A 12,589-nucleotide genomic window follows, 5' to 3' on the forward strand; every position below is an offset into this window, starting at 1 on the left:
ATTTTTACTAATACCTCTAGCAACTAAACGGGCTTTACACTTTTATGGATTTCCGAACTCATCGTACTTTATAATATCCATTTTCATTATATACAATATTTGTACTACTTGGTTTTGATACTAAAGTCCAAGCTTTTTATTTACAAATAAAGAATATAGTTCATCATTAATTGCATTTTTCATTGTTTAGCATCATTCCTATTTTCAATTATCTCATGTGAATTAGGAGTAAATATACAATGTATTATGCGCACAGTAAATAATGAAACGGCTAATAATCATCTTCATTAGATGAAGTTTGGCTTTTAATATCTATCTGATATATCGGTTTCATTGTCAATACTAATTGTCTGTGTCATTAAATTTTAGGCACTGTATTGTTTGTATTTTCAATACTTCGATAGCCTTCTGCCTTATTATTTTATTGATGACTAGCTACTGAGTTTAACGCAAAGTTATTGACTACAGTTTTTCGTCTAGGTACTGAGTTTAACGTATAGCTGCTATTTACTTCCAGTTTTCACCAACTGAGCTTATCACATAGCTATTCATTCAGTTTTCACCAACTGAGCTTATCACATAGCTATTCATTCAGTTTTCACCAACTGAGCTTAACACATAGCTATTCATTCAGTTTTCACTAACTGAGCTTAACACATAGCTATTCATTCAGTTTTCACTAACTGAGCTTAACACATAGCTATTCATTCAGTTTTCACTAACTGAGCTTAACACATAGCTATTCATTCAGTTTTCACCAACTGAGATTAACACATAGCTATTCATTCAGTTTTCACTAACTGAGCTTAACACATAGCTATTCATTCAGTTTTCCCAACTGAGATTAACACATAGCTATTCATTCAGTTTTCACTAACTGAGCTTAACACATAGCTATTCATTCAGTTTTCACTAACTGAGCTTAACACATAGCTATTCATTCAGTTTTCACCAACTGAGATTAACACATAGCTATTCATTCAGTTTTCACTAACTGAGCTTAACACATAGCTATTCATTCAGTTTTCACCAACTGAGATTAACACATAGCTATTCATTCAGTTTTCACCAACTGAGATTAACACATAGCTATTCATTCAGTTTTCACCAACTGAGATTAACACATATGGCTATTCATTCAGTTTTCACCAACTGAGTTTAACATAATATAGCTATTCATTCAGTTTCAACCAACTGAGATTAACCCATATAGCTATTTTTAACTGAATATATAAGGTTGTCAACTGAGTTTAACGAATCGTTAGGGACTTCAGTATTTAAACCTGAATCAACCTCGTCTCCCTTTGCCTTTGATTTAAATTTACATCTCTTTCTACCACATATTTATTACTCTCCACTTTATACGCTCTATACCCATTTTACCTTTGATGACTTTTCATCAAATTTGTTTTACTGGTTTCAACATACGGCTGATTCGAAAACCTAAAGGTATTTTAAATATGGAGTTCGTGGCAATGTGAGATGATAACTGATACCTTTATCTACCTTTTAAGTAGTAAGATAAATTCTCTTTAACATGATCAGTAAATAGGTTTACAATACATCAGATTTATTTCTCATAAAATATGTTACACTCTTATGAGTGAATTCATCATTAAACATTACAAAATAATTTTATTATTATTTATTCATTTCTTTTAATCATGAGAACCATAAACATCTGATTTCAACATTATTTTATTAAATGACATTTAAACTTGTTTATTGTTTATACAAGCTTCACACAAACAGGTAATCTACCTTTTCATTCATCTATTAGCTACTAGATAATTTAACTTTATCAAACTTCTAATAGATAATTTAAAATTTATCTTTTCTTATTTGACCTCGTCACTGATGCTAATATTTTTATTCGGAATTAGAATCTTTATTTTAATAATTAATAAAGTTTAACTTACCGAAAATTCCAGAATAGATATATTGTATTTCGGCTTACCAGTCATTGCCGTCTTACCATTCCACCTCACTGTCAGCTGTCTTACTAACTGCTAAAAGGATATTTCACTTCCTTCATTTGTTAACTGAAAATTTCCAGCCATAAATGCAAAGCTGTCTTCAATCACTGGCTCAGCTTGAATGGTTTGAATTGTCCTTTGTCTTTCTGTACTTGGTTTGGACTTAAAGCGTTTCGAGAAGTTACGACATTCATTTTTATAATGTCCTCTTTTTCCACAATTGTGACACTTAATGTGCCCTTTATAATTTATACCATTTTGTTCCGGCTTGACGATTCCACGACGTATTTTCGATGATTTTCTAAGCTCCTTATTATTTCGTTTTCTTTCATTAGTTTTCTGTTCAACATGTAGAACCATTTTACTTGTGTCAAGACTTTCATTAACAAGTTTAACTTCATGATCTAATAATCTTGTTTTCACGAAACTTAACGTGATGTTGTCTTCTGACAAAGTCTCGATGGCTGTTATAACACCATTGTAAGAAGGTGGTAAAGTAAGCAATAGTTGAGTCACTTTATCAACCTCTGAGATAGTCGCACCGGCTGATGCTAACTCCGATATCAAAGAATCGAACATCATAAAATGTTTACACAAATCTGTGTCTTCTTCCAACTTCAAATTAAATAATTTCTTCCGAGCTCCAATTTGTTTTGCTACACTTTTTCTTTCGAAGATATTGTTTAGTACATCAAAAATTTGTTTTGTCGACGATTCTGGTTTCACGTAACTTAAATACGAATCGGACAAATATTCAATTAACACATTCTTTGCGGTTGACTCCGATTTCTTCCACTTGCTGTCAGGATTCGCTGGTGCTGGTTTATCGATTACATGAATCACTTCAAGTTCATTTAAGAGACTGCGGATTCTGAACTTCCATATATTATAATTTTCACCGTTGAAAGGTTGGATGTTTCTTTTAGATTTTATAGTTTCCATATTGTTTATAAAATCTTTATCTTCACTCTGAATGTTTTACTTACGATACATTCACTAATTTTCAATTGCACTTTGAAATTTTAATTTTCTTCCTCTCAATAAAATTTGTATTTAAATTAATCAACAACGTAGCCTGGGCCCATAACCTATTGGGATTATGGATAGTGGTGTGATTAATTTTAGTAAATAATTCAAGCACTTTGTTGTAGGAAGATAGTCACTTTATTTATCTTCTAATAGAGTATCGAAGGTATGTCTTAACAGTCTGAAGGATACGAGTGAACTACACACAAAGAGCTATATAACTCAACTATTTTAGGGTCTATATAACACTCAAAATTATACCTTTATTTATGACCCTCTTCGAGTATTTCTTACCCGTACTTCTAGGAATCTATACAATAAATATTCACAAGGTTTAACATGTGTTACCAAGTGTGGAGTGTATACAGAACTCACAATAGGTTTACCAAATGTGCATGATAAGAAAAAAAAGGTCGTTGCAATAAATCACACGTATAGTGTAAGAAACGTAATTGCTTTTTAAGAGAGAAACTTTTGTAAATGAAATCAATATTTCAACAGTGGTATATACAAGTAAAGTAAATAACAGGCATAATTTATATTGAACAGAATTGAGTAGGTATATGCTACAAAAAGGTAATATTTTTGTAAATTAAAACAGTTTAACAATAATTATATTATATGGTGGTGCCCTTAATTAAGCTTCATATACATATAAAGCTTTATAATTAGCGAAAAATTCCTAATAAAGTTTTTTTGTTTGTTATTACAACTAAGTGCATTGCTTCGTCTAATTTTAGCATGAATTAAAAATAATTTCATTGAAAATATATGCAAAGGAAAGCTTTAATATTGAAAGAAACACTTCAAGTGTTCGTACTCAATAGCCGCGCTTTGTAATCAGATCCTTGCAGCTGAAGTTGTGCTCCGGTTCCATTGAACATTTCTTGTTTCTTTCGAAAATATTAAGGAGCATAATAAGTGCTATATTATATTTATTTATAGCATGAAATACTTTACTATTTAAATTAAGTTTTCAAAGAATAGTTAAAGAGTAGCGTTTAAAGGACTTATAATATAACGTTCATTAAGAAATAACGTTTGGAGCATGTTCTAGTAAAACTTTTTTAAATACAGTTTCGCATATTGAGAACATATGTACAAGTACTAGTACTAACGAGTGAAACATTGGTAAATTCTTTGGCTATAAACTAAATTAAATTAAATTAATTGATTTAAACTTTCATGAAAATGTTTTTAAACAAAATTGCGAGAATGGCAGATGCTTCTTCTCATCATAGATTAGCAAGATAAGCCTCTATACTAATAATACTATAAAGCTGTAGAGTTTTTTGTTTGTTTGAACGCGCTAATCCCAGGAACTACTGGTCCGATTTGAAAAATTCTTTCGATGTTAGACAGCCCATTTATCGAGGAAGGCTATAGATATTATATCATCTCGCTTAGACCAACAGGAGTGGAGCAATATGCGGGTAAAACTACGGGGCAAAGCTAGTTTGAAAATATATCAGCAATATAAATAATAGACCAAATATGTAGACAAAGATATTTATTTATCTCAAAAATGAGGTATGCAATCATATAGGTAACATTAATAGCGATTATTGCCTATTATTATTAATTATTAAGGGTAGTAAGCTTATCTCTCGTCATCACCACCAGTCATTACTTCCATGAATTCTGAAAGAAAAAATGATAATTATTAAAAAAATAAAATTAATAATAAATAGTTAGGCACCACTCTCATAGTTTGACACAGAGGATTTCCACATTTTATCTTTACGTTTAGCTTTTCCTATTTACCTTTTAACCATAAGGCCTTAAAATTTATGCATATACATAACCTTTAAATTTATGCATACTTATTTATAATCCAAGAACAAAAAAAACACTGTATATTATTCTAAAGAGCGGTTTTTTTTTATACCACGAGTCTATTTACTATAAAATGAATAAATACTATTTCATAGTACGTTGCAGAGGGCAAGATAAAGCTGGTTTGCCGAAAATTAAATTTTTAATAGCTCGTACCGAAGCTTGCTAGCGTTGTGAATTTTTAATGTTATTGTTAAAAATTCGTGTTGTTCTAAGGTAAGCATTGTGGTTAAAAATAATTAATAAAGTAGGACATTATGGGCTGTTGATCTGAATTTTTGCTGCTATTATTCTTATTTTCATCTTCTAAATAATATATTTATCTGTATCTTTCTGGAAATAAATGAGACGTTAGGATGTTAGTGGTACATGTTTTAAAAAGTAAAGTTAATTGTCACAATCAACTTTATGTTTTAATATTTCTGTAAACAGTTGCAAAATATTCAATAATAACAATTTTTGTCATATTCTGTACTATTTTGTACTCAAAAATTGTAATGTGAAATGCTCTATGAATATAAAAAATAGAGAAAATTCTTACCATCGAAATCAACTGTTCCGGACCCGTCAGAGTCAATTTCTTCAATCATCATGTCCAACTCTTCCGCACTGATTTTATCATCGAGTTCCCGTAAAATCTCTCGCAGCACTTGGGTGGTGATGTAGCCGTTCCCTTCAGAGAATTTTACAAACCAGTTACAAAAATATAATACATAGTTAGGCGTTGCACAGGAATGGCAAAAAGACACAGGTTCGAATCCCGCCTCTTGATCGAATTTTTTATATTCTTTAAAAATGTATCAGTCTAATTAATACAAGTTAAAGCTGGTGCAAAATTAAATTTTTGATTTGTGACGAAAATTGTTAATTTATAAAATATGGATACTAATTAGGGGAAGATACTTTCCACACCTATGTGTGTTCCTATGAACATACGTTTCGCCTAACATAACATAAAAATCTGTTTTACTTCTAAATATTGTTTCAGTAAATAATTCAATAGGTAACTACACCAAAATTGTCGCTATTTTAATGATCTTTCTTAGATTCTTCACTGCTTCAATTAGCGGAATCGTTATAAAAATATAAAGAAAAATTACGGATTTTTTTTTAATTAAGAAAGCAATGGCGTCTTCATAAATTTTCACTTCGTCGTCGGGTCACTGAATTATTTATTATATTATGTAATTAGCTTTAAAATAGATACCTTTTTGGATAAATAATGTCGCAATTTCACTGAAGAATATGAATTTAACTTATAATTACAATTCGCATTGAAACGAGGAATCAATACCCGTATTTGCCGCCCACTCTCGACCTTTGATTATTTACTATGGTCTCAAATGTAACTTGATTCTGAACACAATACACAATCAACCAGGTCAAGTGGTTAATTAGAATGCTTTAACCATTATTGTATAATTAAACTTGATAAAATCTACAAGATTATTTGAAGTTTTATAGAAGCTTTTTTTTAATATCAAGTAGGTTTAAAACCGACTCGAGTCGAATAGGAGGTTCTCTATTCGACTGTATTTTCTGTTTTTAAAGAAGTTCTGAGGTACCTATTCACTGGATGAACAGATTTTAATGATTTTTTTAATCCTTTCGTCCCTCCAGGATCTAGTTTTGATTATTTGTAGGAGGTTAAGTTTTTTGTATAAAATAATCACTTGGATTCGTTAAAGATGTAATTGACCAAAATGTTATAATACCTTCTTTGTCATATAACCGGAATGCTTCTTTCAGTTCCTGCTGCATGGCCTCAGCATCTTCTTCAACCATGAACCTGGAGGCCAGCGTCACGAACTCTTCAAATTCTAACTCACCAGATCCTAATATAAAAAAAGAACAATTAAAATTTTGTAGTAAGGCTAAATAGATTCATTGTTTTATCGTATTTTTTATAGAGGAAGGCTAACCTTGATGAAACATTGACTTCGAAAGTATTTCTAGGCATATCAGTCACTAATACCGTAGTGCTATCTAATCATATAATTGTTCATTTTTGTTATAACCAGAAACCTAAAGTATTATGTAATGTTACATAATAGAGTGGTATGATCTACATAGATAGCTTTTTGGTTATCTTGACTTCTTATTTTATCAAACCTAATAGTTATTATTTATGATTATTTAATATAAAAAGAATAAAGCATTCAGCACTACGTTTTGGCACGAGAAATAATTGGCAAAGAGTGAATATCTGTCAACACTGACTCCTTTACGATCTCTAGTAGATATTATAAGTATAGTATTCTAATATATTGATATTATACAATATATTATCAAGGTAAACGTGACTGTTGGGAAGCATTATTAATAAACTATAAACAATCTGCCAGACGATTGTTGCTATACCAATAAAAGTATCATTGATTATGATTATGTTTATGTTTGGTACTACAGAAAAGCTATAGAATAGTTAATATCTAAATTTACTGATGTTGAGCTACAATAAAAATATGAAAGCAGTCGCAAACTATATACTTAATTCATAAGATTAATTAAAGTTGTAAAATGTAAGAAATTTTGAAAATGTATAACCGAAAGTTGAGGATAGGTTTGGAAAAATAACTTGAATATAAATTTTTCAACTGTTACAAGCAAACATTTATATTTATTTTAATCATTCTTTGCAAAAAGATGTTTAAACAATGAATTTATATAAAAGCTCCTAAGATAGAGTAAGCTATCAAAAGTCTCTGCCGTCATGAGCGTAAAAAAATGTTTGCCAAAAAACTAATTACTAAAAGTAATCAAATAATTTACCATCAACATCGACTTCATCGATGATCTCCTTGAGCATATCATCTGTGATGGTGTGGCCCAACATGCCGAGGATCGTACCGACCATCACCGTGCCTATGCATCCTTTCTTTTCGTGGTCGAAAGCTTCGAAGGCCTTCTTGAGAACTATAAAGAAAAATGCTCTATATAGAGGCTAGCTGTATAATATTTAATAATAAATAATCAGTATCAAAACTATCTTGCGTTAGGGTTAAAATTCATTAAATAAAATAATTAGTATAATTCAAAATTAAAGAAAAAAACACGAAACAAAATTTAATAAATAATTGAAAATTTAAACCCGCCCGAACAATTGAATAGCAAGTGTTGAAACCACAAAAGTTTAATTGGCGTACGAAGGAATATCACTGAAATTAATTAAAACTTATACATACTGTTAATTTGTTCTTTGTCGAGTTCCTCCTGTAAATAAGCAAATGAATATTTAATGGCACAATCACTACATTTACAAATTAATTAAAATTCGGCACAACACTACTTCTACCACTCACCATGGTTGGGCGGCGTGTGAGTGAAGACTAAAAGAACTGCACTAAAACGTAAACTATCGCGAACAACAGAATGAGGAACACTAGTCCCTGTATTTGGATGAAGTTCGCTAATGCTATAATACGCGATACGATCCCCAGAGTGTAGCGGGCGGACTCCGGTTCACATCCCGACTCAAGCCGTGAGTACTTTCCTTTTGGCTACTCTATCGCTTTTAACTCTTATCGTTAAGGCCACTATACACTGTCAAACGACTGATCCCGTGTCCGCACATTCAAGCCAAATACGACGCGATAAAATTAATACGATCCAATTAAAATTTATGTGACAAAAATTTATTAATGCTCCATCGAGTCGATTTGGATATTTGCCATATTTTTGTTCAAATAACTATCGATGCAAAGACAAGGGCACGTGTAAAGTTGCTACTAAGTTAATTTACACAGTTTTTTCAAAGCAAAACTTTGTCTTATCTCAACCCTATCAGAAAGATTTACGATAGTTGAGGGAGGTTCTACGCCGCGTTATCTCGGTTAATACTTAGTTTATTTAAGCGAGAAGTGAGCAATAGTTATCTTTTCATGGACAGATAACGTAATTATATAAAACATTTAAATTATTTTCTTTATGATCCCGAAAATCTAAATATCTGAAATTATGTTTACTAAACTCTGTTTATATAACTATTTTTATGTTTTCCTATCTAAACAACTATTTCATCCTGTAGCATAGCATGTTGTTATGGCATTATACTGTCTTACTTTACTTATAAAGAATGTCCAAACATAGGGCCGATTTTTCAATGCTTGGATAAAACTTGCCCGTATTTGACAATTTACATGACATTTTAATATTATCGTGTAATACTTTATTGGACGGATAAGTTTTATCCAAGCATTGAAAAATCGGCCCGACAAACATAATATAATAGATATTAACACACTGACTATATAGAAGCCTATATTTCGGGATATAATCTAATTATCTAACTGCATGGCGAATTTTAGCCTTATCTTTTAGCGGTTTTCGTGCGATAGAGTTATTTTGTGCGTGAATAGAGTATGAGACAGAATACTTTTGATATTTCGTGTTATAACATAATCCATACTAATATTATAAATGCGAAAGTAACTCTGTCTGTCTGTCTGTTACTCAATCACGCCTAAACTACTAAACCAATTTTCATGAAATTTTTTATGGAGATATTTTGATACCCGAGAAAGGAAATAGGCTACTTTTTATCCCGGAAAAATGATGCAATCCCGGAAATCCCTCGGGAACGGGAACTATGCGGGTTTTTCTTTGACTGCGCGGGCGAAGCCGCGGGCGGAAACCTAGTATTTTATCTATGAATAATAACCAAGCACATACTTTTATCATAGTTATTTATATCTTATCAAACAGAAGCGCATAGCGTGGGAGGTATCGTAAATAATGATTATTATTCGACTATAATTTTGGATAACCTTCCAGCTAATGCGCACAAGTGCATCCACAGTATAAATAATGTTTTTCTAAATTTAGTTAGTCCAGAAATGGAATTGATACAAGATACAGAACTCAAAGGGCAAATTGACTAGTATTTATGAACTAAAGAGTTAGAAAATACAAAACACTTAAGTATTAAAGGGTAAAAAACAAATTTCCTTTTTCAAAAATCATCAGATAATGGCAACAAAGCCGTATAAATGCTTCATTTAACGAAGTACAAGGGATAGTCTATTTAAATAAGTTGGTCGTAGTGTGTCAAACCAAAGCTTCTTATAATTTTTTATAAACCTATAAGGTTCTTTATAACAACGTCTAAGATCTAAAAAAGATGTATTTTTCATGTAGGTACCTATATCAAAATTTTTAAAAAAATATTCTAAACAACACCCTAAACTATATATTGATTTAGCGCGAAGTGGAGAGAAATTTGCCAAGAAATAAATGAAAACCTTATCGACTAATAAACAATTACAATAGTTACTGAAGAATAATTATTAGACGTTATTTATGAGTAACGTCAGTGCATAATTGGATTTATAAAATAGAATTAACCCATACTAATAATAGAACTAGATGTTTTAATTGAAAATTGCATTATAATAATAGTTATGTTTCAAGCATAATTGCAATATTGGCCGCAGTGCAAATATTTCTTAAATAATATTGAACATGCAATACATGAATTGGTATTTGAAAATTGTGATTTATAATATCCTCTATAATAATAGATTATGCTACGAATGTATAGAATTACTCTACTGAAATAAACATACATTGCTATAATATAATGAAATAATGGTATTATGCTGACTTACATCATATTTTCTGTCTTCATTATAACTATTGATTGATTGAAAATTTTTATTTTTATACAGAGGATCAGTTTTATGCTTGACAAATTGAATTCCTTGAGCCTTCCGTGTCCTTCGTCAATTCGACATCCGATCCGACAGTCGATTTATTTTTTGAATTTCTAAACCTACCACTCCTACCGTCCAATAGAATAAAATCTCATCCAAAACTAAAGGCGACTACTATTTAAACCAACTTTTGCTAAAATATACATCACTATTCACTACATAAGCTTCAATCCAAAAAATTCGAACCTAAAGTGTATTCCCAGGGAAATTCTAAAATCACTTGTAATTTAATAGGTTTGTAGCAGAATCGTTTTGTAGCAGAAATGCAGCTAGGAATTTTCATGCAAAGCTAGGAAAGCCAGCTAATATTTATTTTGTGGTCTAGCGATAACATTAACCACGGACTACCAATAGCAAGTGAACGTACCATTAATAGCCTCGATTCCAAATCAAAACACATGGTAAATGCAAATGCAGTTTGCTATACAATTTTTAATAACATAAGCCCCATATTATACGACTCAATTAGCAATCAGATGTTCACATGGAAACACAAACCGCTGTATAATATTTGAATACAGCGTGATTTTCGAAATAAAACATTTAAATAAGTACTCATACCATATACATATCATTATTCAAATTTCATAAAAAACAAAAGTAGTTGAAAAAGAACAGTAGGTGAGAGTATTTTCAGAATAAAAGTTATAAAGTTATTTTCATATCAGTTTTATCTATATCCTTTCGCGCAAACAATAGTAATATTTACGTGCCAGAAGGGTTTCAAACTACAGCGCGTTTGATATCCGAGAGTTTGAAATGGAAAAATTGAGTTGAGTGGAATTCTGCAGTTATTCATAGCTTCAATCGCAACTCACATTTTATACATGAGTAAAGACACAAATTGCTACGTTATTCCTATGTTCTGAAATCGCATTCATTTCAATGTTTATTTAAATGCGTTGGACTACATTTTAAGAAAATTGTGAAACAAAAAACATGTTGTGTGTGGTTTAAAACGATTAGATCAACTTGCAGAAATATAAAAATATACTTATTTCAATCAAGTTCAAGCAACTAACAGAAATTAAAAAAAAAGTTACGATAGTTACGATACGATAAACTGGCCCCTAAAATTCGTGCTACAACGTAGCACCTCTTCAAAATGCGTGTAACTTAAATATTTATTTCCATCCGAACATAACTATAAGGCTCTATCTTTTTTTAATAATAATTAAACACCTCAATATTTAGTGGTATTTAGAATATAAGGCGGTAATCCACTAATCCACTTTTTTCTTCTTTTTAACTGTCTAGTATTTAAGAATTGTAAATGTTTTCCTGAATAAATGAATAAATAAATAATAAATAATAATAAAATTCAGCTAAAAATCAGTTAATTAAAAGCACGAGGTTTCAGTAAGTACTGCTCATCCCTCCATTAGTGAATTATATAATCTGTGTTTCGTAAATATTCATCCTTGACCTTGGCCATTTCATATAAAGCGTGTACATAATTGTTGCACATGCTGCTTCTGATGACGATTGTCGTACACGCTTGACGCTCCTTTCTACAATTTGGCACGCGACACTGCCGGGGTTACCAGACAACAGCGACAAACCTCTTATCTAATTGATTGTACAGGTGTTACATAATTAATTATGTTACGACTGTACGTGTAGTTTGGAGTGGTGAAGTCATATTGTTCGTTTCTTATTGGTTATAAATTTTGCTGTCGTTTTCAAAACAGTGTACATTGTTGCATGCTTCGTAACGAAATTGTTCGATGTACCTCTATCGAAAAAAGTGACACTAACTTTTTACGATATTAAAATACTAGATTTCCGCCCGCGGCTTCGCCCGCGTTTTCAAAGGAAAACCCGCATAGTTCCTGTTCCCGTGGGATTTCCGGGATAAAACCTATCCTATGTGTTAATCCAAATTACCATTTACTAATATATGTGTGCTAAATTTCATTGTAATCGGTTCAGTAGTTTTTACGTGAAAGAGTAACAAACATCCATACATCCATACTTACAAACTTTCGCCTTTATAATAGTACATATATTAAGAAAGATTATAAAACTTATTATGGCTAA

General features: G+C 31.0%; 1 protein-coding gene across 1 annotated transcript; it reads right to left on the reverse strand.

Annotated features, from left to right (window-relative positions):
* Nucleotides 1–4,497: 4,497 nt before the first annotated feature.
* Nucleotides 4,498–8,324, reverse strand: TpnC41C (Troponin C at 41C). The gene is made up of 6 exons (XM_090105404.1): nucleotides 8,141–8,324; nucleotides 8,024–8,051; nucleotides 7,611–7,754; nucleotides 6,554–6,673; nucleotides 5,380–5,511; nucleotides 4,498–4,643 (listed from the first exon to the last, which is right to left on the reverse strand). Exons 1-6 carry the CDS (start codon nucleotides 8,141–8,143, stop codon nucleotides 4,603–4,605), a joined length of 468 nt encoding a protein of 155 aa, XP_089961530.1. The 5' UTR covers nucleotides 8,144–8,324; the 3' UTR covers nucleotides 4,498–4,602.
* Between the last annotated feature and the right edge of the window lie 4,265 nt (nucleotides 8,325–12,589).

The sequence above is a fragment of the Colias eurytheme genome, chromosome 9 (genome assembly GCF_061535395.1).
Source record: "Colias eurytheme isolate Ceu_HAF_F1 chromosome 9, ilColEury1 Martin Lab GWU primary, whole genome shotgun sequence".
Lineage (NCBI taxonomy): Eukaryota > Metazoa > Arthropoda > Insecta > Lepidoptera > Pieridae > Colias > Colias eurytheme.

Bases quoted from the DNA above. Each gene is read 5' to 3' on its own strand.
- TpnC41C (XM_090105404.1), bottom strand. The intron at 7,755-8,023 runs GTATGTATAAGT...TTTTCTTTATAG, and splicing joins CGACAAAGAACAAATTAACA to TTCTCAAGAAGGCCTTCGAA. The intron at 4,644-5,379 runs GTAAGAATTTTC...TTTTTCTTTCAG, and splicing joins CGGAACAGTTGATTTCGATG to AATTCATGGAAGTAATGACT.